This window comes from Etheostoma cragini, chromosome 4 (genome assembly GCF_013103735.1).
Source record: "Etheostoma cragini isolate CJK2018 chromosome 4, CSU_Ecrag_1.0, whole genome shotgun sequence".
Classification (NCBI taxonomy): Eukaryota; Metazoa; Chordata; class Actinopteri; order Perciformes; family Percidae; genus Etheostoma; species Etheostoma cragini.
Window position 1 is genome coordinate 12,328,176 of NC_048410.1, and position 27,038 is coordinate 12,355,213.

The window sequence follows — 27,038 nt, forward strand, 5'->3', positions numbered from 1 at the left end:
TCTTATCAAACATTAGCCCGACAAGCCAGACCCACATCATGATCAGGTCTGGGAACTGACCATAGGCAGGGCTCAATCCAAGGGGCGGGAAAACTCCAAACATTTTTTTTTTTAAAGAATGAACCCCAAGTGGCAGCCAAAGCAGATTTAAAAGGTCACTGTTTGCTAGCAGCAGCAGCCATCTTCTTTCTTCTTTGAATTTACACAGAAACGTCGCAACTCGGCCATCCTAATGTTAAGTCCGCCCACGAACTCTATACACAATGTGATTGGCCTGACCAGAATTTGTTTTTTCAGCTCACAAGCCAAGGGAAACAACACAAGAAGTCTTCACAAGAAGACGTCACCAATGTTAAAGGCCTTTGAAAAATTTATTAGTACAGTATGTACAAATGTTTGGAAAAATCAAAAACTCTGGCCTTCAAACTCTCCATGGTGAGCCTTGTCATTGTTTGCTATTAGCTGGACGGATGTGGACAAATAGAGCTTGTTCATGTTTGTGTTTATATGTAGATACCTTTAAATTACTGCTACTATCAGATATATGCATGTCCCTTTTGGATACAGCAAATAATAGGGATTTATGCTATGATAAATACAATCTTCAAATAACTTTGATATTCAGGAGAAAAAAGACTCCTTATAAATATCAATAGACACATTCATCAGGACATTTATTTTAGTGCAGCAAAATTGGATAAAGGCAATTCATCTCCTCTACATTAGGTGATTCTCTGGCAGTAATATTATGTGTAACCACAGAACATTTCCTCAGTGCCAAGAAATCTTGGCAGAAAGCTGCCAAACATCTCAATGCTGCATCTTCTACAGTTACAGTCTGCTGGTGCTGTAACACACCACGAGTGTTCCAGTAATTTCTATGAATTGTGTTGAAATCTTGGTCTTCACGTGCCACCTACTGGACAAGATGATACCAACAAAAAAAGAGAACATTTGGTCATGACAGTAGACACAGGGACCAGGACCATTACTGAAACCAAAAGTCTATTCTGTTGAATCAATAACACCACCTGTCACTACACAACAACTCAAAGAGATTAATGTGTGTGTGAGTGTGCGAATGCACACGTGTGTATCATTACACAATAAAGAGTCAGTATCTCCGTCCGTGTATCAAAGTTCATCTCAAAGGAGTTACACTATTGTTATTGTCATCCAAGTTCATTGTCAGTTGTAAAAGAAATCTCACCACATGGTCCTATACCTATCTGATCAGAAGCTTTTGATTATATCACATGAGCTGACAGAGTTTGACAACTCATTGATGAATTGTAGACCTTCAAATTTCTTCAAAGTTTCTTTTTTTTTTTTACAGTACCTTATGGTGGTAATATCTATGAAATGAGTGTTGCTCATTTGTTGTCACCAAACCCCCTCTTTATCCACCAGTAAGAGACATTTTGTTATAAAATTACTTGTCCCTCTGATCCAATGGTCCGCTTGCTTACCCGGGTAAAAAGAGCAAAACGGACTACTCAAACAAATTTGAGTAACAATACAGCTACCTACCATGTGTTTCACACAGGTTCCTTCTAGTAGCATAAAATACATTCTTGTCTGCTGGTGCCATCTGGTGGCATCAAGGCATTTGATGTAACATGTTGTATTGATGAAGGATTTGAGGAAATTTACTAAACTGAATATACTTATGCAATGGAACAAGTCATTTATTGCAGTAATTCCCAATACCAGTCCATGGCAGGGGGTAAGGGGTCTGTGAAAAGTTTTCAGATTCACTTACTTAAATAATATTTTTTTTTTTAGGAAAGGCTTCATTGTTCAACACTTGAACTTTTAAATCTATACTTCATTTATTACTTTCTAATCTCACAATTAACTCTTCGAATCTGCAAATATGTTTAATACACACATACAATGTCTACAATGTCATACAATATTGATAACTAGAGTACAGAATATTTGTATGTTCTTTTGCATACTTTCTGGGGCTTATACGTTAGTGTAGCTAATTATATATATCATGCTTATAACACAGTATTAAAGATGACCTGAATAGCAATTTGATTAATGGTGATATAACAGATGTATTTTATTTTTTTTCATTGGTACAATTATTAAAACGGGTGAATTTGTTAAAAGGGATAAAATGGTCAATTGAAAGTGTTGTTGTTGTTGTTGTTACACGGGCGCCGCCATGTTCGAATTCCACAATCTACAACGTCACTGGCATGGTAAGCTACTCCGTAGCTAACTAGCACTAGCAGCGTAGCCATAGCAAATAGCATACAAAAAGTCGGAGGCTAGCGGACATATGGCTGAGGAAACGCAAACCAAGAAGTCTGGAGGGGGGCGGGTCATACTGTATTGCCCCTGGCAGCAATAATGAACGGTATACGGCTAATGCAGCTGGGGTTATGACACATTTCCACAGGCTACCTTTTACAAGGAAAAAAACAGTCCTCAACTCATTGCTAGCACCTAGCTGCCTTAAAACCGGCTAGCCCTCCGACAGCCCCTGGATTTTGAGTCTGTAGCGAATATTTTTTTAGCGACATACTATTTAGAGAGCTGTGCTTTTGACACAACAGCACCACTGGTGAGGGTTAAGTCCAACAGACTGAAACCTGAGGCCTTCAGGTTCCAGTACATGGTAGACCGATAGACCACCGGCAAGTATCACCTACGATGCTTCCTGCACCCTCACGGCAGGCAGAGCACAGAGAGGTAGCTATGGTTACCTGTTATCAGTATACTATCAAGTCTGCTAGCCAAAGGGCTGGATGTAACGTTGTTGTCACATACACAAAACACGAACATATTCAATTACAAAAAGAAAGCCCAACGTGTAGGCTTTATAGCGTTTAACAAAACTGACTGACACACTGGGCATTACTTTGAACTGAGACACAACACCAAGCTAGATATCAAACAATCCAACATAGGGAAAGGGCTATCTAAATACGTTGGAAGCACTCTTATGACAAACTGCACAAGCTAGCACTCCGACCATAGACTGTATAAATAAACCAAGACTCCGACGACATCACAGATCGATAATAATGCGTTTACTAGCCGCTAACTAAACCAGCCCAACGTCCCTCTCTACTCACCCTGAAGCCAGCTTGTTCACCGTCTCAGGGCACATTGTTGATGCAGTAACAGCGGCTAGTTTCATAGTAAATATCTGCGAACTCTGCACTAGCCTAAAGTGAAGTGAACGGCAAAGCTCGTGGATCCTACGTATTCTATGGTCAAACTGGGGTAACTCTCCTACGTGCAGCTAACAAGCGACCCCATTGGACCCCAATTCTCCCATTTACATTTTCCATTTATCTGCCTCTATTTTCTTAAACGAACAGGACCTTAACCATGTTTTTCCATTTTCTCTAAATGCACACGACATATAAGCAGTCTATTTCCAAAAATGCATAATATGCTTGGATACAATAAACCATGCCAGTGACGTCATCAATATTATCAGCGTTCTAATACTAACAAACGCAATTTTTGTGTTGTTTAAAAGAAAGCTATATTGATTTTTTTAATTCATTCTTTTTACTGTAATTCATTTGTAATTATCATAACCAACAAGTTATCAACGTTTATTTTTTTGGTCCTCTTCACTTTAATCTCAACTCAAACAAACCCTGTCGTTACCTTGTAGCGCATTCCCCAGCAGGGCACCCCAGTTGAACCCGGCCTTCTCCTTCAGCATGTGAAAAAGCTGCTGGTTCTGCGCTGGCGATCGCAGTCTGCTTCAGCCGGCCTACCATCACCTTTACCTGAGACTCCCTCTGGGTTGCCTGGAGACTCTGAAGCGGTCAGACGCAGTATACTATTTTGATGTTATTGTTCACTGTCCATCTCAAGTGTAGGCTACACCCACATTTCTGCGATGGTAAAATAGTCGCATGTGTAACTACATAGCATCCCTAGTCATGTCAATCTGTATTTCTCTAAAATTTTGCTGGAATAAAAATGTAAACAAAAAAAAGCCACTTTACTTTCTAAGTTGTTATGCATCTTTTTTGTGGTTTTGTGTCTCTTTGTAGTTATTTTGTCTGTTTGCAGTTGCTTTGCATCTATCCTTGGTCAGTATGTCTGTTTAACAGCCATTTGGCAGGTGAAGGCCAGGGGGGCCCTGACGCTTGGTAGGCCCCTTCAATATTACATTCATTTGTATGTTAAAGGACATAATATTGATTTAAATCTCACAAATGTTGCCAAATAGTTTCTACAATCCATGGCCAAGTAACCGTATCTTTGATCATATTCACCTTTGTTTAAAAGCAACAATAAGCACAGACTCTGGTGCACCAATATATATTATATTGTTCTGTTTAGAGTATGTATATATTGTGTGTATATTTTTGTTTAGGTTGTTTTGTGTGTAAGCAACGATGCTACAAAGAAAAATTCCTCGTATGTGTCCTCATACCTGGCAATAAAGCTGATTCTAAATTTGATGGCCATGGATATAAAGTGATCCAACAGAAAACAAGCTCAGTAACTGTTGCTATACCGCACACACACACACTGTATACATTGAGTTTTCCAGCAGTACAGTACTTTTTTGCATGCAACAAATTACCTCATTAGTCCACTGACTTGCACGCAGTATTTTTTTATTGTATCAAAAGGGTCCTAACTATTACACATCGATATTACATTTTGGCTTTAGTTACTTTTGCTGTTGAGTTCTATGGTATGAAGCTTTCAATATGATAGATTTACAATCTATCTGAAATAACATCTTCATTTACTACTTCACTGTGGAAACTTTCAACAGCCACATTTCATTTAGATAAAAAAAATGAAGTTAACTTAAGTTTTAACTATCTGAAATGTGAGTAAGCTATGTTTCGAGCCTTCTGCTCTGCCGCTCCTCGGACGTGGAATGCTCTCCCTGACCATCTAAGGGCACCACAGACTTTGGAGACTTTTAAAAAAGGACTAAAAACATTTCTTTTTAGCAGAACTTAAAGGTTTTAACCTTGCACAAAAATGTTGTTGCACTATTTATAGACATTTTTCTTTGATGTTTTTACCTTGCTTTTATGACCTTGACTGTAGCACTTTTGAGATTTGTTTAAATGTAAAGTGCATTACAAATAAAATTTATGATTTCAAAATTTGAGATTTAAGTAGTATATCTTAAGTTGTTTAGCATATCTATGCTTAAGATAATTCATAGAAAATTCAATTTACATTGAAATTTTGAGTTGACCCAAAATTCCCTATTTCATTTGTATATTATCCTCTTACAAGGCAGCATATTGTCAATGGTGAAATGCATTACTAATTAAACCAGTATACAAGGCAAAATCTCAACTGCGCCACCGAGAGATGTTGACACAGATCAATAACAATAAAGAACTATGCGATGTTAGAAGTTTTAACAATAGAAGTTGGCATATAAATAGGAATTAAGTCCAGCTCAAACCAAATACACTGCAGCCTACAAAAAGCCCACTTATTTACCCACTTGTTAAAGTGACTGATGCTGTAGGAGTGCCCTCTTGTGGATGGAAAAGAATTCAATATATTGAGGAAAGGCACGAAAATAAATATAAACTCAGGTCTTTTGTTATCAACTGGTATCTTTAATTCAGAGACCATTTCACATTGTATCAAACAAGAAAAATAATGGAAAACTTCAAAGCCAAAAATCTGTTTTGTTCATTACACATTTTTTTACTTAAATCATTGCCATAGTTTAGCATTTTGAAAAATGTGGGGGTGCATTCACTACGAACAACCATTAACAGATGGAAACCTTCCGTGTGAAGTAAGAAAGTAGCACGTTGTAAATAGGTTGGTTTACAGACAAGCAAGAAGGGACTCTTATAATCATCCCAATCTTTACAAAAATAATGCTGGCGTTGAAAAAGAGAAACTACTCACTATGCACATTAAATTCACTGACATAAAACAAAACTAACTGGTGAGCTGGAATGCCGGGTGGCACAACTGTTTCAGGCCAACCAGGGGGACTTAGGTAAGGCATCACACCTGTACACACCCACTCAATGTATGCAAAAATTACCATAACAAGGGGAGGGACACTAAAATGCTTGATTGTTTAAAAAAACTCAATGGCCACACAGCCATGTTGATTTCCATTTTAAACGGACAAGCCTGTACAACCGTTTATCTTCAGCTTCCTTTACACTTGAAAGACGTGCTTCTACTTTCTGTCGTTCGACCTGGAGCGGCTGTGGAGAAGGGAAAAAATAAATCAGGGTTAATGTTAGCAGGACTTACAGATTAAGCTGTTAACAATCACAGGAACACACTTAAAAAAGATCACATAAGGTCACCCAAGAAGCGTTTGAAGACAAATTTTACAGCCAGATTTAAAGGCACTCATACTTGGACCTGTCCACTTGCGATCAGATCACTCAGGACTGATGTTAAAATCAAGTCAATCAGGTCTTGGACTTTGTACTAGCGTAGGGAGCTGGCGGGGTAAAGAGTGATTTCCGAAACAACAGATTTGGACATTTGTATTCTCATACAGCTCCACTGGGTAAGGTATGGGTAATTTGGTTTTGCAGTGCATGTCGGAAAGAGTCTTCTGAGTGTTATTCTCAGTGGTACAGTGTCTTAAGAGAAAACCCATCTAGAGTAGTTTGGAAAAAATTATTATTTAATTTACAACTGTTCAATATCTGCAATGACACAAGACAAAAATTATCTCAAGAGAGATCAAAAGATGTCAGTACCTCCTTGACCGTGAGAAGGACCTGGAAGGTTTGTGGTTCCTGTCCCGGGATAGGGATCTCTCCCTCCTCCTGTCTCTGGAGAAAGACCTGAAAAAGCCAAACCATCCCATTATGTAAACATCACTAACATTTTCTACATACTAAGCTTGTTTGCCTGTCATGTAAGTGCGTGACTAGTATGGTTGGGTTCCATTGGGGTTTTGGTTTCCAGATGGAAAAAATATTGAGAAGCATATCAAATCAGTGTTGAGTTCATTTTTATAGTTAGGAAACAGGAACTCTTTCAAACTTAATTACATTTAAGTTTTTTATGACTGATGTAAGATTCAAGCTTTTGGATAGAACTCTGAATATAAGACATCCTGAAAGTTGACGTACCTGCTTCGGCTGCGGCTGAAGCTCCTCCTGCGTGGGGATCTGGATGGGAAAATACATGCGTTAACAAACAGACGCACCAATCCCGTTAAGGTCCACACTAGTCCAATCCTTTTCTTACATGGGCCTCCTTCAACACAGCCCTTTGCCTATCTCAGTCACTTAAAATGGAAATAAAAGACTTTGTGTGGTTTTCCAGGAACACAATGCTTTCAATCAAAAATGTAAAACTCACTGACATGGACCACATGCATAAAGATGGCAGGTGCTTAAAAATGATCTCCCCTATCCCACTGTGCATTGTGCTTCTTTAAATTAAGTCACCTGTGTGAATTATATTCCCGTTTAATTTGGAGAAGGTTGTGCTCCTTCCTCCACTGTACTTAAAAAGGAGAACATTGGGAATTGAAAGCTAGTAACAAAAACAATAAACTGGTCACTGGGAATAAGTCTGGAGAACAAACCAGGCTAAGATCTGCTCAAAACAACCATACAGCACACAAAAAAAAAAATCCCTTTTTTATTGATTGGGGGGTTGAGGAGATTTTTGATTTGTGTCACTTCATAATTCTGCTCAGAGCCCCAAGAAATACCAGATGTTTGTCTATAATCGAAATCTCTGGAAATATGAAGTTCCAGACTTTTGATTCAAATAATTTAAAAAAGAACAACCTTTTCAACCTTGTCTTTTAAAAACTGTAAGCAGCAGTGTACTGAATGAAGCAGGAAAACTTACTAGTATTTTTGGTTTTCAACAAGCTAGATATGACGAAAGGGAAGCAGACTGCCGGCCGGGTAGGTAGAATTGGCTGAATAGGACTGGCCAGATGCTGCAAGGTGATTAGGTGGCAGGCAGATGGGGGCTGGCTGTGGCTTTTTTCCTGCTTTAATTGGTTAGCCGAAGGCTGCTGTTGGTAGGTTGTAGACTTTTGGGAACGTAATACGCTGATTGGTCGGGAATGTGAGGTGGGCCGCTGCCGTTTGGATTAAGGTTGAAGGAGGAGGAGGTTGAGAACGGCATGCTGAGGAACCAATGGGTTGGTGCAACTTGACGACCGGCCATGCCTGGGTCATGTGACAGCACCAGCCACGCTGATTGGTGCACGATGGTCAGCAGTCACATGATGCTGAAAGAGGACTAGTTGATTGACTCAGAGGATGGTGAGAGGAGGCATGGTGACGTCTCTGCAACGGGTTTCATTCTTATTAATATAAATGAAAAATAAAAAGCATCCTCAAACAAAAGGAAAAAAATGCATCACATTTGGCACTTTTATCCCCCCAAATTTTAAACAAACTTTTAGACATACGAAATGCCTAATACTATTTTGCAGAACTATTTTCCATATTAATGCAGTCACAATGCAATTACGTTTTGAGAGTGCACACAATATTGTACACTTCAAAAGAAGCATTAGTACCTAAAGCAGAACTAGAAGTTTTGCAGGCCGTATTTTTAGATGCGTTTTGCAATAGAAAGACTTTGAAACATAAACTAGTATATCAAATTCCCATGCCATACTTCATTATTTGGTTATGAATGTCTATCTGTTCGGCCTCCTACATAAAATTACCAACAATATCAATGAAGATGAATCTATCACAAATGTCTAATCACCAGAGAAGCCTACAAACACTAGAAATGCCCAGACTGGAAAAACGTAAGCAATTACCAGGATTTATACTGTGGGTAAGAGAGTGGAATCAGTAAGTCACAGAGCCGGACTTAAGTATAAGATAGACCATATAAAGTGTCTGCCTTCCACTGTCAAATAATAACAGGTTACCTTCGTCTGGGTGGTGGGCTACGGCGTCTGTAGTCGTCTCGGTCTCGAGGACGCCTGCTCCATGGAGGGGGAGCGCCACGGGTGCGGCTGCGCTTCTCACCATTGGACAGCTCTACACGCACCCGGCAACCACACAATGTTCTATAAAACAACCGGCCATAATTAACCACTAGGCTGTTACAAGATAAGTCCTGTTTCTCCCAATGGTGGCCATTGCATCTCAAAATTTGTTTAGTTTGCTGCCTACCTTCCATCAAGCTCACGCACTGCATCAGTTGCATCTCTGGGATCTTCAAATTCTACAAAGGCGAAGCCTGGAGGGTTCCTGGCCACCCACACACTGCGGAGAGGACCATAGTAGCCAAATGACCTCTCTAACTCTGTCTTGTTTCCATTGTTGCCCAAATTTCCAACATAGACCTTGCAGTCAAGAGGACAGTCACGATGCATGACTGGATCTGAAAAATAATCAAAGAGAAGAAATTGGTTAGAAATGCAAAACAAACATTGCTTCTCCTTTCAACGGAAGCATGCTGAAGTAACGCTTTGTAACATTAGTTCACAATCTGGGGTGAGACAACGACAATTAACGTTGTCCTCCTGCATCCACAGGACACATAAGGACTTGGTGTTTCTGGCGCAGATATAGCTTAGTATATATATATTAGATAGCTCACACCACCGTTTTGTTATCTTATTGGAAAAGCTTAGACCAGTAGGATTAATTTTAAACAAGCGTGTGACGTGAAAAGTGACGTTAATGCTCCAATTTCCGCAATTGCTGCGCTGATTTTCTTTGTGCAACAAATCTGAAGATAAAGTGTTTAACCTTTACCGTTAACGTTACTGACTTAACGTGACAAGAAAAACTGTTCATTTATTATTTTTTATTTGTTTAAGAACCAAACCCACAATAGTCTTAAAACGTATTAGAAAACGAAAATGAGCCTGGCCTACGGTCCAACGTTCTGATAACTTTAGCTTTACGTTATCTAGAAATAGTATTTTTTGCTGATTTAGCTAGCTAATACTAACCTCTTAATAAATTGAAGTAGCTAATTCGATTTACTGGACGGCAAACCTTACACGGTTACCTACGTTCCGCCTTTAAAACACTGTGTTTCACATTAGATGATGTTCAATGCTCTGAAGCTAGCTAATGCTACTTGATGGCTATATGACGACAGCTAAAATGGCTGTCGCCTTTTCGAGGCCTAGCTAGCCCTAGCGTTAGCGCTAAGGAGTAGCGATCAGCTAACAACCACATAATACAAACAATAACATTAGAAACAAATGTTACGAAAATTCAATTTATCAACCCAAACATGGTATTTTTAAACAGTTTCAGTACACCACAATTACAACTTTCGTCCAAACTCTAGTTAGCTACCGGTTTTGTTCCAATTTACAGCTCCGACACTCCGCGCTTCTCAGCCAGCTAGTTTGGTTTGTTCCTCTCACTGGTCGATGGAAAATGGCGTGACGGAAAATACGTTTCTCAGTAGGGTGAGTGACCTGCCCCAGAGAGGGCGGGGTAAGTTATGTAACTTCCCTTCTCATCTACGCCTCCCTTCTCACTCACGTAACGTTAACAGTCTCCTAACGCAAATACTTCCTATTATTTGATTCACGATGAATTTCTAAAATATTTTAGGCATGAAGCTTCTTTTTACACAAACGCACGGACCAAAGCTTACAGGAGTCCATATTTTGGGGCCCACAACCCCCCCAAAAAAAACTTTATATAAATAGTTCGCTAGAGAATGTAATTTCTGAAGAAATTGCGGTGAATGCTGCATGTTAAAAGGACGACCCTACACTTGATTCCTGGCTTGAAGTTGTGAGAATAGTTGAGGGGGAATGGGTTTATTTTAGTATAAATGGCACCGATACAGTGAATGCCACCGTAATGTTTGAAATTAGGCATATATCATATTTGTAGTTAAGATAATAAACGGCTTCACTTTGGATCAAGAAGCAGCTGAAGGAGATAATGAGTCTGAAAAATGGGATATGTGACAGATTAGGGAATCTGCATAAAACTTTAAGTTGATGAAAGATTAACCATAACCATAATGAATAATTGACCGTTGACCAAGAGAAGGAAAAGAAAGGAGAAGGGAGGAGGAGGAGAAGTGGGGAGGAGGAAAGAAGGAGAAGAGGAGAGGAGAAGTTATTAACTTTTGGTAATTATGGAAGTTATAAATATTCTGTACAGAAGTGGGCCATTCTGAATCAAGCTGAACGTTTTGATGTTTGAATGAAGTTTATGTGTTGAAAAATGTGGAAGGAGTTAAGTATGAAAAGGGGGTACGGAAAAATAAGAATAATGCCTTCAGCATTCCCACCATAAAAATGTTTGCAATGTAGCCTAATGTTACCTAGAACCATCACTTTTGGGAGAGAGATGGTTCTAGGTTCTCAAGGAAGCTGCCTATAATGAATAATATAAGTAGGCTAAAATGAATACATGATAAAGTAACACAACAAAAAGAAACAAAAATTAAACTGTAAAAGCAATAAACTTATTTACTATCCAGCTTCCACATTAACTTCAATTGCAAGTAGGCTAAGCTAATTGTCTTAATGTTTTGAATGCAGACAATCTTCATGGATAAAGGAGTGAATAGTCTCTTCCTCGTGAAATAGGCCTACATTTATGAAGGCAATGGGAATCAGTGTTGCCAGATCTCGCGAAACAAATACGCAACCAGGCCTGTGAAAACAAGCAACTTTTTCCATGGAGCCACCCTAAGATCCTGGAACAAACAAATGGATAAACTGTGTGCACGGTTTTACAAACCGTGGGGATGGATTGTAAACTCAGGGTTAAGATTGTCAATTTCCAACCATGTGGACAGATATGACAAATGTTTGTGGACAAATTGAAACGTGGGTGCGTTGAACACCCTTTTGTATGCAAGCCTTTGCCTTTTTACAGTTTTTCTGAATTGCTAAAACACTAAACACCCATTCTCTGAACCAAATGCTCAGTGGCCTAAACTCATTTGTCGAATCAATCACTCTTCTTGCAAAACTGCATTCTCACTCGCCAAAACACATTTCTCACTGTGATGGACTTGTGTTGCAAAATGGGTAACACAGGCAGCAAAACACAACCGATTGTACACACATGTTTCTACTTAGCATACAGGCCAGTTCAGAGTGCACAGGTGGCACAGGAGCATTGCATGTACATGTCTGATTTTGCGGTTTCTCAATATTCTAATATGTAAACAGATATTTACAGTTTTTTTTCAACTGCTGGCACACAAAATCTTTTCATGTCACACAATTTTTGAAACCTCTCACTCAAAGAGCAAAACTACACACCAAATCTCCATAAGCATAAGCTATTTCTCAGCCTTTCACTCAGTTTTCAATTGCATGAAACACTTTTTTCATATCACTACACACAATTGTCTACCTAAGACACAACAGTCTAACAGGAGGTGACTTCATTTCCTTTTCCAAAACACAACTAATCAAAATGCTCCATTTACCAGGGCACACACACAAAACACATTGTGCTTAACTGAATACTATCCAATCACTGCTTTAGTATAGCCCTATACGTAGGTAAAAGTTCAGATTACCTGTTTGGAACAATGGATGGCAACAATAGACAGAGAGCAAAGGGAAGAGGAGGACAGGGGATGACAACGAGGAGGAGGAGGAGGAGGAGGAGGAAGAGGAGGGAAAAAAAGAAAGAAAGAGAGCCATCTCTGATGAGATTAGCAACTATCTATTAGTCAGCATTATAAATCAATCAGACTTTGTTTGTATACAGTACCCCCCCCCCCCCCCCCCCCCCCCCCCCCCCCCCCCCCACACACACACACACACACACACATTCTATAATTAATACCTTTGGTTTACATGTTTGTAGTTTTGTTTTAATGATTCATGCTGGGTAATGTTTTCCCCAATAAATATTTTCTGTTGCACTTTAACATTGCATTGTTGTTTACAGTGCACTTTTCAACGACTCTCAAAAGATTACTTTCACTCTAGAACATTGTAAATGCAGATATAAGCCCATGAAAGAAAAATGACCTTTATATTTATAACAACACTGCAACACTGTGCACATGGTGTATCCAAAAATTTACTATTATGAAAAAAAGTTTCATAATAGTACATTATGTTCATGTTTACCATTTGATGCAAATGCTTCATTTTGAGATGTGTTTACGGGATTTTGAATACAGTGTTTCATTTTGAAGGAGATGTGAGGCATTTTGTGTGGGCAGTTTTGGGAATTGTGTGTAGAATTTTGAAAATAGGAGACATAGTTTTCCATTCAATTCAATTCAATTTTGTTTAAATAGCGGTAAATCACAACAACAGTTATCTCATTGTGCTTTTCATAAAACAGCAGTTCTAGACCGTACTCTGTGATGTTATTTACAGAAACCCAACAATTCCCACCAAGAGCAAGCACTAGGCGCCAGTGGCAAGGAAAAGCTTCCTTTTTTTAACATGGAGACATCAGGTGACTCCAACCACAGATCCAGAGCCAGACACACCTGCAGGAAGCAATAGTAGTGGAGAGAAAAGGGGATAGAGAGCACAAGACTCTGGGAAAGGGAAGAAGTCGAGTTAGTCGTTTATAACATGCATTAATGGAATGAGGTGGCATACAGACAGAGAAGGAGGAAGTCCCCCAGCAGTCTAGGCCTAAAGCAGCGTAACTAAGGGATGGTTCAGATTTAACATTTAGATTTAGATTTAGCATTTGGATTTAACATTTAACATTTAGGTATAACATTTAATATTTGGATTTAACTATTTGAAATATTTCCAAGTTGACAGATATTGTTGTAAATGTGCAAGAAAGTGACCCTCAAAATTTCATACCAGTTTTTTAAACATTATTTAAAGCTAAATGTGACAAAATGTTGCTGTTATTTTCAGCTTGAGCCGCTTTACAAACGGCGCCCCGTAGACAGTAAAATAATTTTACACTGTTCAGAGGAAACTGTCGTTCAACCAGGAAATGTCTTCAACCAGGAACCCGTTTTGAGCTTGAACGTGTCCCAGGTTAGCCCACTAGGTGACAACAATTTAGAACCTAAATATTAAGATAAAACACTTTATTGATCCCACACTTGGGAAATTCCTGTGCTAACAGCAGCTCAAAATAATTTTTATACAAACATCAGAATAAATTAAAAAGCAAAAAGCAATTAAAAGAAAGTTGCACATCTGGCTGCTTTTAGAACAGCTCACAATAATCGAGATACGGTGCTACAGTAAGAATGTGCAGTAAGAAGTTTCTTGTCCCACTCCCCCTGAACGCAGCTGTGTAAATCCAACGCCCCCCTCAGTCTGTTGGTTGCATGAGAATGGTTACCGCCCTCAAAGTTACTCAGACAGTTGACAGCTGAGCCAGCAGGGACTCGCAACGGCCTCTACGCAACATAACAGACAACATAAGGACATTTGTCAGCACCAAATCATCGCGAAAGACACAGACAGTTACCCCACAGTTGCTTTCTTTTTCTGTGTTTATATGTACGTAATTTGAAAGCCTCTCTTACGCTCGTTGTTGCTCCGTAGTTAGCTAGCAGCGCGAAATAGCTTTGATCTGACGCTACGACCAGAGAGAACTCTACTGTTGTGTTTGTGACCTCCGGTCACGTTTTAGACAGACGTTGTCAACATGTCGGATCCGTCCATGGAGGTGAAGCTGGAAGTGAAACAGGCGAGCAAAGAGGTGAAAGAGAGCGAAAACGTAGCGGAAAAATATTCAGCCATGACCGTGAGCAAGAATAGCGAAATGAACATGGGAGAGCTGTCGTCCGCCTTCAGCGCTGTGCCTACTCACAAACCAGTTAAAAAGGTAAGACCGTCCAGCCAACCCTTTTTGCACAGTTTGACAAAAATGTATTCAATTTTGTCAACATATTGTTGGTAGTGTAGCTACCTAATTTGTCTGTTTTGTCTTATTGTCTAAGACAATTTGTCTAACCATTCGGGTGCACGGGTCCTACCTTACACAACAGGTCATACTGCCAGTCACCTGAATTAATGTATCCTTCAGTCAAAGAAATGTCACATTAAAGCAAAAAATACACTAATAATGATTCACACATGGATTGGCTCTCAATCTGTGTTGCAGAATAAATCATATACCTACAAAAGAAAGTGGTGCACCTCAGAAACAGGCAGATTAATACTGTATGGGATTTATACATATGTTATATTATTAGACATCATGGGATGTTAAATGTTTGTTTTTCTGTATCCCAGATTGGGAAGTAGTAACAAGAGACAGTTTTTCAGCAGATTGTTTGTGCTAAAAAGTAATAGGAGATCACCAATGAAAAGTCCCCTCTGTCTCATTAACACTGTCAACATATTTACTGTAAATTTGTTTTAATCCTCACAAATGTGTTTCTTAAAAGGACCAGATCAATTTTTATTTTTGGTCTTCGCAGTTTTCCTACGTTTCACGTAAATTGCTTTACTTCCTTACCACAGCCAACTCAAGGAAACAACTGAGAGATTTGCTCATTGTGACACTCACAAAAGAAGGATGTTAAGTGATACTTTCATGGAACAAAGGAGAGGTGCACCGGGAATTTCTGCTTACTTTAGTGTGGAAAGTATTTTCACACCTTATTGGAGTGGACAAATGAATACCAGTTTGGTATTGAAATTAAATTGAAATTAAAATGCAAACTATAATGTGTTTCATTGTGCAAACATATATCACATAACTCTGTCAAAGGCAAAAACTCTACACTGAAGATTGAGTTGTCGGACTGGCTGTAGAATAGTTTCACATCCTCATCTTTCTGGGAGGAAACTAATGTAATAATACAACAAGTAGTTTGGTTAAAGAGTTAGTTATACTGTTGGAATGTAATCAGTCATGCTCTCTTGGTAGATAACGTATGGAAACATTGAACAAGGTCAAGTAACAACAGTTATGATCCAGTGTCGAATAATAAAACAAATCAAGTCACGGTAATACAGTTAATGTAATTCACTTGATCTTTTACTGTGAGAATTATTTCCACTGTTCATTTCAACCTAACTGGCCCGTCAGACACTGTCTACCAGGAGCCTGGGTCTGTCCGAGGTTTCTTCCTTAAAGGGAGTTTTTCCTCGCCAATGTCACACTGTTGCTTGCTCTGGAGGGGACTATTAGAACTGTTGGGTCTATGTAAATTATAGAGTGTGGTCTAGACCTACTCTATCTGTAAAGTGTCTTGAGATAACTGTTGTTATTAATTGATACTATAAATGAAATTGAATTGAGCATCAACTTAAACATTAAGCATAATGTAAATACAGAATGTAACATCAAACATAATGTAAATATATGTAAAACAAATGCTTAAACCAGCTCACATAAAAGAATGTACATCAAGTGACTGCATAACATTAAACTTGTAGTACATCCAGCCAATTCAACCCAATCATCGGTAGTTACAACATCATCCCTACCATCCCTTGGCATTAGTCCTGGAGTCTAGAAGAAGCACTTTTTAATGCAGCAAATACAGACAATCTTTAATGTGGCTCATAAATAATTAGATCTAAGGAAACTACAATCAATCAGTCAGTATCAGCCAGGCTTTGGGACCCTGTAACCAACATCATCCTGTCCGGGTGGAAATATTAAGTGTCTTGTCGCCTTGTTGCCATGTTATTTTCACTGGTATGTGGAGGCTTTTCAGTACCAGGCCTTAACCTAGAAACTAGAGACCGACCGTATCAGGATGAAGAACCTGAATCTTCTTCAATGATAAGAATGAGGCTGGGTCACGCTGTAGTCTGTATTAAGTTATTTCCCAAAGGTCTGATTCTTTGTATCTCAGATTTTTTTTTTTTTTGCTGCGACCAAAAATAGAGAGTACAATCTCACTTGGCATGGCGGAAAAAAAACTTCTCCATACCTGGACTCGATAACGTTACCTAAAGTATGTTTTTCTCACTATCGGATGTTGCTTCCATGCATGCAAAATCCCTGTCAACAAAAAAATGCTGCTTAGAGCTGTTAAAAATGTTAGCTGACCAGACATAAAGCTAGAAACACACAGCAAAAGCACCAATTTCTTAGACAGACAGAGCTTTGCTTGAGCATGGATTAACTACTCGTGTGGATCCAGAAAAATAAAGAATAACCAGCAGATGAGACTGCAACAAGCTGAATCTATATACGGTAGTAGGCCAGTCTAATAATTGTTGTAATTAATCAATAGTTACAATTCAGATGCGCGTGCCAATCACTTTTAAACCACAACATTCACAATGATTACACAAACATGAGTCAGATGTGGCCATCGTCTATTTTTGGCAACAAAATAAGCTATGTAGTTTTTGAGTAGGATTACCATATTGCCACAAGTTTTTTTTGTTTTTTTTTTAAAGCAAAAAACTTGATTTTTCTTAATTCCACTCCATACACATCTGGCCAAGGCTATAAACAAGAATTCAAGCAAGACAACAAACAAAACAGTTCAACTCTCATTTCTATTTATAATAATAATAATAATAATACATTTTATTTATAATGCCCTTTACATTTCACAAGGAAATCTCAAAGGGCTACAATTAATAGGGAGTTAAAAACAGTTTATTTGTTAATTATGTTTCCGATTAAACACCTATGAAAGCATACAGTGTGTAACATGACTTTCATCTATTTATTATATATCAGCAAATCCAGTTTGTGGAGGACAAGCAGGAGTTTAGCAGGTTCCCCACCAAGGCAGGCCGTCGCTCCCTGTCCCGCTCCATCTCTCAGTCATCCACAGACAGCTACGGCTCCGGTAAGAAAAAGTTTATAAATGTCTTTGATTAAAACAAAACTGTGTTATTATATAGCTTAACTGAACTTCAGTGTGGTAAAGGGAGACGGTGAATGGCAAGTTCTTTAAAAGCCTTGTTTCCTTTACAGCCGCGTCCTATACTGATAGCTCTGACGATGAGTCCTCACCGCGGGACAAAACACAGGTCAACTCCAAAGGCAGCAGCGACTTCTGTGTGAAGAACATCAAGCAGGCTGAATTTGGCCGACGTGAGATTGAGATCGCAGAACAAGGTAAGTCACAGCAGGGACAAGGTCACTTCACCATTTTTATTCTTGAATGTTGTTTTTGTTCTCGATTGTTGTCTAATTAATCTAAAAGTCATCTGTCATGATATGGTATGTTAAACCAATCATTATTCAGATTTTAAAAAAAACATCTGTAATGTTGTCTATTGATTAATAGCTAGTGTCCCTTAAGATTTTCTGATCTGACTGATTTCATTTGATCTATTTAAAGGAATAAAACCTGACTACCAATTACACCATATTAGACAAATTTAGAAAAATTAACAATTTAAGATTTGCTTTTCTGTAAAGACTATATTCTATATTTTTTGTATGGATAGAGAGTGGGAATTTGAGTTTAAGGAGATCATCTGCTGTTCCACGTATCACTCTTTTATGTTCTCTCATTTTCAGATATGTCAGCGTTGATCTCACTCAGGAAAAGAGCGCAGAGTGAGAAACCGTTGGCAGGTGCCAAAATTGTGGGCTGCACTCACATCACTGCCCAGACTGCAGTAAGATTTCTCTCTGACTTTGAGCTGCAATGCCCAAGCAAAGGCTGTGTGTGCAGTGTGATGCCTCTTAATCCAGACATGGTTCTATATCAATTTTATTCACAGTTTCTGCACTACTTAACTGTCTAGAAAACAAATGCCAACTCTTGGATTACCTGCGTGTTGAATGAATAAAGTGCTGTGGAGTTTTCTGCATTTTAATTAAGTACACAATTGGCTGTGTTTAACGGACAACTCATCAGCTATCAACCGCCAGCTGATCCAACGGAGCCAAATAAAGTATGCAAGAGGTGGCAGATATACGGTATTAAGGAACAGAGGGCTATTGCACAAAGTCAGAGTTTATGAATCCAGGATAACTGATAAAGCGAGGCTTGAACTAGTCTAATCAGTGCATCCTGGCTTGTTGTGATTCACAAAGTCCAAGCCAGGCTGAGGAGGAGTGACTAGGTTGAGCCAGGATGAATTAATTCAGATAAGTCCACGTTCACAGCTTTCTTAAACAGACCACGAGGTCGATTAGAGATGGTGTACAGTTGTTGGTTTGTGGAAATAATTAGCCCTACTTTTTGAATGGTTTCATTTGAGAGCAGTTGTTTGTGAATGCATATTTTTAGATCATTCAGTCGGTCCGCTTCCGTCATGCTATTTTTCAGTTCTTTAAATTTTATTCAAAGTTTTTAACAGAGGCTGAGTTTTCTTTTTTACATGCTTTGCTTCCTTGTATACAGTATATAGACATAGAAAAGAAAGTCACTGAAGAAATTGGACTCTAAAATCTAGAAACTATGAAGATACTTAAGTAATAAACTTGGAGAGAACACGAAGCATGTGCTATGGCACAAAAATGCACATGAAAGAGGAACATACATGATCCTTTTATTGTTAAAGAATACAGACAAATAAATAAATCAACTAAAAGAATTAAAGGTGTATTGGTCTTTGACCAGTCTGCCATTGTTGTGAACCACTAACACGTGTATAGCACTTTCTATATTATCCTTCATCGCTGACTTCTGTATCAGCCTTTTCTAATCATCTCAACAACTGCCATAAAATATTCATCAACATCTAACAACAATATGAACAGCATAAACACAATCTAACAGTAACAATGACTGTCACATAAATATGTTTTTAAATAATGGTCACAATGTTAAAATGATAGGGTTTAACTGAACCGCATTCTGCACCTGTTGTGTTTTAATGCAGGCTAATAATAATAATGATGATAATAATAATAATAATAATGTAAAAAACACTGTTAAGTGAACAGAAAAGTCCCCAGAATGAATAAATCCTGCAGTTTAGCCTGGTCAGGAGCAGACTAGCTGCACCAAATAAATCTTAATGGTAGTGTAGGTGCCTCCGCTTTTGTGCAATCAAGTAAAGGCTAAATTCATCCAGGATAACTGGAATATCCCGGCTTAATCCCTTTCCTGGTTTTGTTAAATAGCCCCCTGGTTCATTGTAACCTTCCTTGTTATGGAGTAATACCCAAAATAAACGAATAAAAGAATTGATTTGCTGTCTGTTGTGTTTGTGACCATTAAATAGTTTTTCTCATTTGACTATTTTCTTCTTCTGTTTTCAGGTCCTGATCGAGACTCTGGTGGCTCTTGGCGCTGAGTGCCGCTGGACTGCATGCAACATTTACTCTACACAGAATGAGGTGGCTGCTGCTCTGTCAGAGACTGGTAAGCAGTAGGTGAAGCAGAGAAGGTGAAGAACATTTAGTTTTGGAGCTCAAACACCCCGACTCAATTTTACCTGTAATCAATGTTGGTGATAAAGTTGTCAACACAGAGGTGTAAAAATCATACATGTTTAAATTGCACATGATTACAAACAATAAGGTGTTTTCTTAAGCGCACATGTGTGCTTTGCTACCTTTTTATAACCAAGGATACTGTTTAGAAATGTTTAATTAACTTTTGAAATATCATCCCTGCTGCGGAATGGGAACACTTAAGATTTGCCATTTAGTAAAGCCCTTTATCTGCAGTTGCTACGTGATGAAGTTTAAGAAGTGTGAACAGGCGCTCAGTGGAGATCATGCGGGATCCTGGGGGTTTAGTATGTGTTCAGTAATTTATTGCTGCACACAGTCTACTGCATGCTGAGCTGTGTATTATGTGGAAAAAAACTACATTTTACATTTTCAATTAGGAAGCATAAATGTCTGCTTCTGTCTGTCTGAACAGTTCTCCAGCTTGCTCTTACACCCAATAATGATATTCTCATCCTGTCTTGGGAGCTATAACAAATGACATGTTCATAAATATGTAACGTAGAATTATTAGGTGCCGATCATTTTGAACCAAAAGGTTGTGTCTTTCTAATTAATTAACCCTCACAGAGTCAATACTGTAACTTTGCCCTCATTCACTGCCATATGTGCAGCTTTAGAAAATGTTTCTTTGATTGCTGCCTATAGCCACACACAGAATTGTTGATGTAAGATTCTTCAAGATGGGCCCAATGGTTTACATTTCAGGTGTGGCTGTGTTTGCCTGGAAAGGGGAGTCTGAGGATGACTTCTGGTGGTGCATTGACCGCTGTGTCAACAATGAGGGTTGGCAGCCTAACATGGTACAAAGAAAAGCTTGTTTTCTACCTTTTGTGGAGAGGACCATTTATGTAGCAATAGACTGTTATGTGAATGATCTAGAGAAACAAATTCCTCAAATAGCCATTTAAACTGACACAGGAGCAGCAATTATTTTCACATTGTTTCAATTAATAGCTACTTATGTGTAAAAAGTTGCATTGCAATTCATTTACTCAGCATTTTCTTATCCGTTAGATCCTTGATGACGGAGGAGACTTGACACACTGGATGTACAAGAAATACCCCAATGTATTCAAGAAGATCAGGGGCATTGTAGAGGAGAGTGTCACTGGGGTTCACAGGTAATTTCGTTTTTAATAGATATGTTTCCTCTAAAATATTTTGTGACCCACTGACAGAAACACGCAACTACCTTACTCTTGGCTCTCTAGGTTGTATCAGCTGTCTAAAGCTGGGAAGCTGTGTGTACCTGCTATGAATGTAAATGACTCTGTGACAAAGCAGAAGTTTGACAACCTGTACTGCTGCAGAGAGTCAATCCTGGATGGGTGAGTAAGCTTGACTTTAAAGTATTTGGTTATTGCAAAACTGAACAATAAGTCAAACTGATGTTGAAACACTAGTACAGTTTGTGCAATGGATAGCTTGATTTTGGGTTGGAAAGAAATACAACATCCAACAAAGTGCCTTGTTTGTATAGTGAAAACAATTTCTAAAACCAATGAGAGGGTTCAAGTCAAACAGTGCCTGCTTACTCCCTCTTACTTAAAAACATTGACTCAGCTGTGAACTTACCAACACATTCAAGTCGTAGTGGTGTTTTTATCTCCAGAGTGATAAATGAGAAAAGTTTGCATCAATTACTTTGTCATTACAGTAAATTGTTTCAGCTTTCAAATAAAAAAGATGTTGCAGTCCACAGTCTAGTTCAGCTGTTCACATGACTTTTCCTTCATTCCTGAGTGTGTTATCAGCTGCCACATCAGACCTTTCATTACTGTAACACTGGAGTGACGTAAAGGGCACGAAACATTGCTGCTATCTCCCGGTCCATTGAGAACAAACTTGCATATCACCTCAATAGCTTTTTAAAAAGCTGTTGCCCTTGTATTGCTCTTCTAATGACTCTGCTTAGCACTGGGTGTTTTGCCCAGCTTTAAGCTGAGTTATTAGAAGAAAACAAAACAAATGCCTTTTATTACCCGCCTGTATATTATCACCACAGCAGCATATAAATAGTCCACCACTTTTCAATGTGTCTCAACAATGTGTTGGGTCACTACTCTTCTGGGTCATTCTGATTAATAATCTGCAAAGTACACTGATATCTTGGAGCAGGTGTTTCATTACAAGTTACGACACTAACCCATGATTTCCACCAACCGTGGAACGGCTGCTGTTTCTCAGTTCTACATAAAAGTGCTAATTTTATGCCTCAAACCTCTCTAGCTTGAAGAGAACCACAGATGTCATGTTTGGAGGCAAACAGATCGTTGTATGTGGGTACGGAGAGGTAAGAAACTTCCGTTAACATTAACATGCTACATACTAATCTTTATCACGTAGCGGTAAAAACATTCATGATGATACCATGCTAAAACCTCAGCCAGCGCCGGTCATGGAGTCATCACTTGACAGCTCATCACATTTCATTGGACAGTGTTTATGGGTCTGACTAGTGAATCTAGATGATGTTAGAGAATCAAAGTCCGCCGGACTAGGAGATTAGTAGGCTTGCCGTGTTAGATATTTAGAGCTTGGTTTTGCACTAAGATGGCTTGTGTTTAAATACTGTTGCATGCAAGTGTCATTTCTTTATTAAGGTCATGATAATAACTGGCATATGTAACTCTGCTGGTCACACAGTATAACATATTGTCTTTGCAGGTTGGAAAAGGTTGTTGTGCTGCTCTGAAAGCTCTGGGAGCCGTTGTCTCTATTACAGAGATTGATCCCATTTGTGCCCTGCAGGCCTGGTGAGGAAAACAAGCGGAATGATTATGCAAACTGAATGTGTTGAATGTCAAAAATATATGAATAGAACAGACAGCGGTATGGATGACATAGCATAGCGAGCCATTCCAGCAATTCCAACAGCCCGCCAGAAGGCCCTTTACAACTTTCTGTCTTCCAGAGGCTTTAGCAGGCTCAGATTTAGAGATAGTGTGAAGATATTGGTATCATGTGAAACAAGACAATATCTAAAGAATCCAGTGGTATCAACCATGCTAGCTATTACAATTAAACATTTTTTTAATCAATTCTTGAATGCTCAAAAATGGTTAAATTGTGCAACAAATCTGTTTAACAAATAGTATCAAAGCAAAAACTGCTGCAGCAACTTATGAGACATAAGTAAGCATGCTATCAGCTCGTAAACATCCCCTGTCCACCACCACTACCCCTCTAGAAAAAGGGGACAGAATGATAATATTTAGTTAATTATTTAACAAACACATTGTGAGATGACTAATGTAGCGTAAATTAAACACTACTTTTACCTAACAGGGACTCCAGCCCTTCAGCTTAATTGAGTTAATAATAATAATAATAATAAATAATAGATAGTTTCCTCACTGAAGCTGAATGTTGAAACTCTCCTTTTTTTGTCAGCATGGATGGATTCAGAGTGGTTAAGCTGAATGAGGTCATTCGCCAGGTTGATGTCATCATCACATGCACTGGTAAGTCCTTTATTTTTTATAGCTTTTCAGACTATACCTTTTTCTGATGACATAATACGTGCTTTTTGTTTTATGTTTTTTTTGCACTGTTTGTGTGCTTATTTAGTTTTGTGGGGCCCAGGATGTACGCTGATTAAAGGTGAATGTGTGTGTTTACATGCAGTTTAAAAAAACGATTACATTGCGGTTAAGGCAATACCCAGTTTTTTCAAATTCCATTTAAACACCTAACCCCTAAGAAATGACAAAACAGTGTTGGCCGAATAAGCAGTGGGCCAGTGGAGGAAAATGTGGCCAAGAAAAAGCCTTAATCTGACCAATTGTATGTTGGCAGAGCGCCACCTACTGTTATGGAGGTAGAGTTACTCCTGTCATTCTTCATTGCTGATGTATACGGGGAAAACTGGCATTACACAGTGATGACATAATCAGTGGGTAATACACCAATTACGGCTTTGAATGCAAACACGCTTATTGTATCTTTCTGTAGGGAACAAGAATGTGGTGACCAGAGACCAGCTGGACCGAATGAAAAATGGCTCTATTGTCTGCAACATGGGCCACTCCAATACTGAGATTGATGTGGTAAACTAGTGCTTATGATGAAAGAATTCAAAGTTCAAATCTATCTTACAGTCTGGGTTAGCGTATAGTTATATAAACCTAAGTGTCTTAAGACGTGGGGCAGTCATATTGTGTTGAATTATCATAAAGAAGTTAAGGGTGACTGATATTCTCATCCCTTGCAGGCAAGTCTTCGGACCCCTGAGCTGACCTGGGAGAGAGTGCGCTCTCAGGTGGATCACATCATTTGGCCTGATGGCAAGAGAGTCATTCTTTTGGCTGAGGTAATTGGCTATATCTGGACGTCTTGCAACCATAAGTGATAAATACAGACACACATACATACATGTATGTGATGCATGTAAATTAATCTGTGTTAGTCTCATTTGTGGAGAACATATATTATTAATTCTAAGCAACTGAAAAACACACACAACAATAAATATATAGCACATAATAGATAATTTATTACGATATAGCTAGAAACATTATTTATACACCACACAGGGACCTCCAATTTGTAGAAAAAGTTCTAATAAATTACCCACTACAGACCGATGAAGTCACTTGCAGTGATTGATCAGTCTCAGTTTTTGGCTTCTACTAGAACACAGCAACATCTTGATTTTGACTTGAAAATCAGTTGAAATTACCTTTAGGTTTCAACTAACAAAATCAAAGGTAGGAGTTTCGATTACCCCAGTATTTAATTTCTCTCTTCGCCCCCACCTATTTACGTTTGTTCATAACCACATAAATCCACATTAAAAAATGCCACCTACAGTATTATAGTACGCTATGCAGTAATGGTTGCTTTAAATTAATTGGATACATGGTTAAACCTCATTTGCTTTTACCAGTGTATTGCCGTCCACAGCAATCCCTAACAATCTTGCCAATTTCAGTGGGTAGCCTGCTAGCATGAAGTTTTGTTGTTTCCTGAAGCAAGCAGAATTTGAGAACGGCAACTTAGAGACCTGAAAGGGAGGGACATCAGATGTCAGAGAATTATCCAGGAAATGTGTTGGAGAAGTCATCGGTGTGGCAATATTTTGCCTTGCCTATGAGTGTAGTATATGACAAACAACAATGGAAAAGCATGTTGGCTCCAAGGGGGATTCGTGTTCACCTTTTAAAACTGAGAAACTCAAACTAATGTTGGAAAGTACCCTCCCTTAATCGAAAGTCTAAAACAAATCATGTATTTGGAGAATGGTGACTCTCCTAGTTGATATGGAAGGTTTCATAATGTTCGAGCAGTTTAAACCTAATTGTTTCTTGATAACATGGTGTTTTCTCTCTCACAGGGACGTCTCCTTAACCTCAGCTGCTCTACTGTCCCTACCTTTGTCTTGTCCATCACAGCCACCACTCAGGTAACATGTTGATACTACCAGACTGCCTGCAATAAGCTATACATCAGCCTAAGACACAGAGTAGTTATTGCTGCCGTCAACTCAAAGTCAATGTAACAGTTATTGCTCTTCATTCAATTCCCAATGTGCATCCATTTTCAACAGTATTATTAATCCATGTTTTTGTTCAGGCACTGGCCCTCATAGAGTTGTACAACGCTCCTGAGGGACGATACAAGCAGGATGTTTACTTGCTTCCCAAGAAGATGGGTGAGTATATAAATAACCCTGACCGGCAGTATTTCAGTGTTTAAAATATTAGAAGTAACTTTACTCATGGCTGGGGTTTAGCACCGAGTGAATTAATCTATTTCTCAGTCTGCTTTGAATTTCAATTGTGAAAGTACATGTGAGTCTAGTGCATATGTATGTATAGCTTTCTTGCTAAACCATGTTTGTGTATTTCAGATGAATATGTTGCAAGTCTGCACCTGACTACTTTTGATGCCCACCTGACAGAGCTTTCTGATGACCAAGCAAAATACCTTGGCCTGAATAAGAACGGCCCTTTTAAACCCAACTACTACAGGTATAATTCTGTAATATTTTGCAACTATGAAACTAAAATCTATAAAATAAGTATAGCAATTGCTGTTGAAATTTTGCTATTAATCATTTCCTAACTAAACCTGATCTTGGTATTCACAGGTATTAATCTGCAGGGGAACCACACCTCAGCACACCTAAATGTGAACGTTCCTCAACGTTAACACCACCTATTCCTAAGACAAAAGAAAGATGGATGTATATATTATGGCTATATTGTATTTTATGCTCCTCAGAGGATGCACAGCTTATATTTAGTTGTATTTCACTGACCACAGCAAGTTTTGCTTCACTTGCTGCTTTCTACAGAACGCCGCATGGCACCCAGCTGGCTATAAAACGTCAGCGTGTTGACAGCACCTATATCTGCTGTTCTGTGAGATTATTTTCTGGTTCATCTGGGTCCATACAGTGGGGTTCAAAAGTTTGGGCACCCCAGGTAAAATGTTTTATTAATGTACATAAAGAAGCCAAGAAAAGATAGAAAAATATCCTAAAGGCATCAAATGACAGATTAGACATTCCTATAATATGGCACAAAAAGTATGATTTTTTTTCCATCATTTAAACTTTATAAATAACAGAAAACAAAAAAATGTTGTCTGGAAAGGTTTGGGCACCCTGCGGAGTTTATAGCAGGTACTGCCCCCTTTGGAAAGCTGAGACCTGACAGTGTCATGGATTGTTCTCAAGACCAAGAGAAATATCAGGCAGAACAGCTCGCAGGAGTGTGTGAAAAGCAAGTCAAAACCCACGTTTGGTGTACGATCCATCCAGAAAGGCCTGGCAGACACTGGAGTTGTGGTACACCATTCCACTAT

General features: G+C 38.8%; 2 protein-coding genes across 3 annotated transcripts; one reads left to right on the forward strand and one right to left on the reverse strand.

The window, feature by feature from the left end:
- Nucleotides 1–5,564: 5,564 nt before the first annotated feature.
- LOC117943760 (serine/arginine-rich splicing factor 3) lies at nt 5,565–10,546 on the reverse strand. 2 transcript variants are annotated; one of them, XM_034870086.1, is made up of 6 exons: nt 10,260–10,546; nt 9,117–9,327; nt 8,870–9,010; nt 7,086–7,124; nt 6,708–6,794; nt 5,565–6,197 (listed from the first exon to the last, which is right to left on the reverse strand). In XM_034870086.1, exons 2-6 carry the CDS (start codon nt 9,317–9,319, stop codon nt 6,170–6,172), a joined length of 498 nt encoding a protein of 165 aa, XP_034725977.1. In that variant the 5' UTR covers nt 9,320–9,327; nt 10,260–10,546; the 3' UTR covers nt 5,565–6,169. The 2 variants fall into 2 exon arrangements, with proteins under 2 accessions (XP_034725977.1, XP_034725978.1); XM_034870087.1 differs by having other exon boundaries at nt 10,279–10,349.
- A 3,671-nt stretch (nt 10,547–14,217) lies between these two features.
- Nucleotides 14,218–26,622, forward strand: LOC117943952 (S-adenosylhomocysteine hydrolase-like protein 1). The gene is made up of 17 exons (XM_034870405.1): nt 14,218–14,714; nt 17,544–17,655; nt 17,784–17,927; nt 18,336–18,436; nt 20,031–20,133; nt 20,934–21,028; nt 21,243–21,349; nt 21,440–21,556; nt 22,458–22,521; nt 22,896–22,984; nt 23,622–23,692; nt 24,183–24,277; nt 24,442–24,540; nt 25,564–25,632; nt 25,803–25,881; nt 26,080–26,200; nt 26,320–26,622. The coding sequence occupies exons 1-17, from the start codon at nt 14,535–14,537 to the stop codon at nt 26,324–26,326; spliced, it is 1,653 nt and encodes a 550-aa protein (XP_034726296.1). The 5' UTR covers nt 14,218–14,534; the 3' UTR covers nt 26,327–26,622.
- Nucleotides 26,623–27,038: the final 416 nt, after the last annotated feature.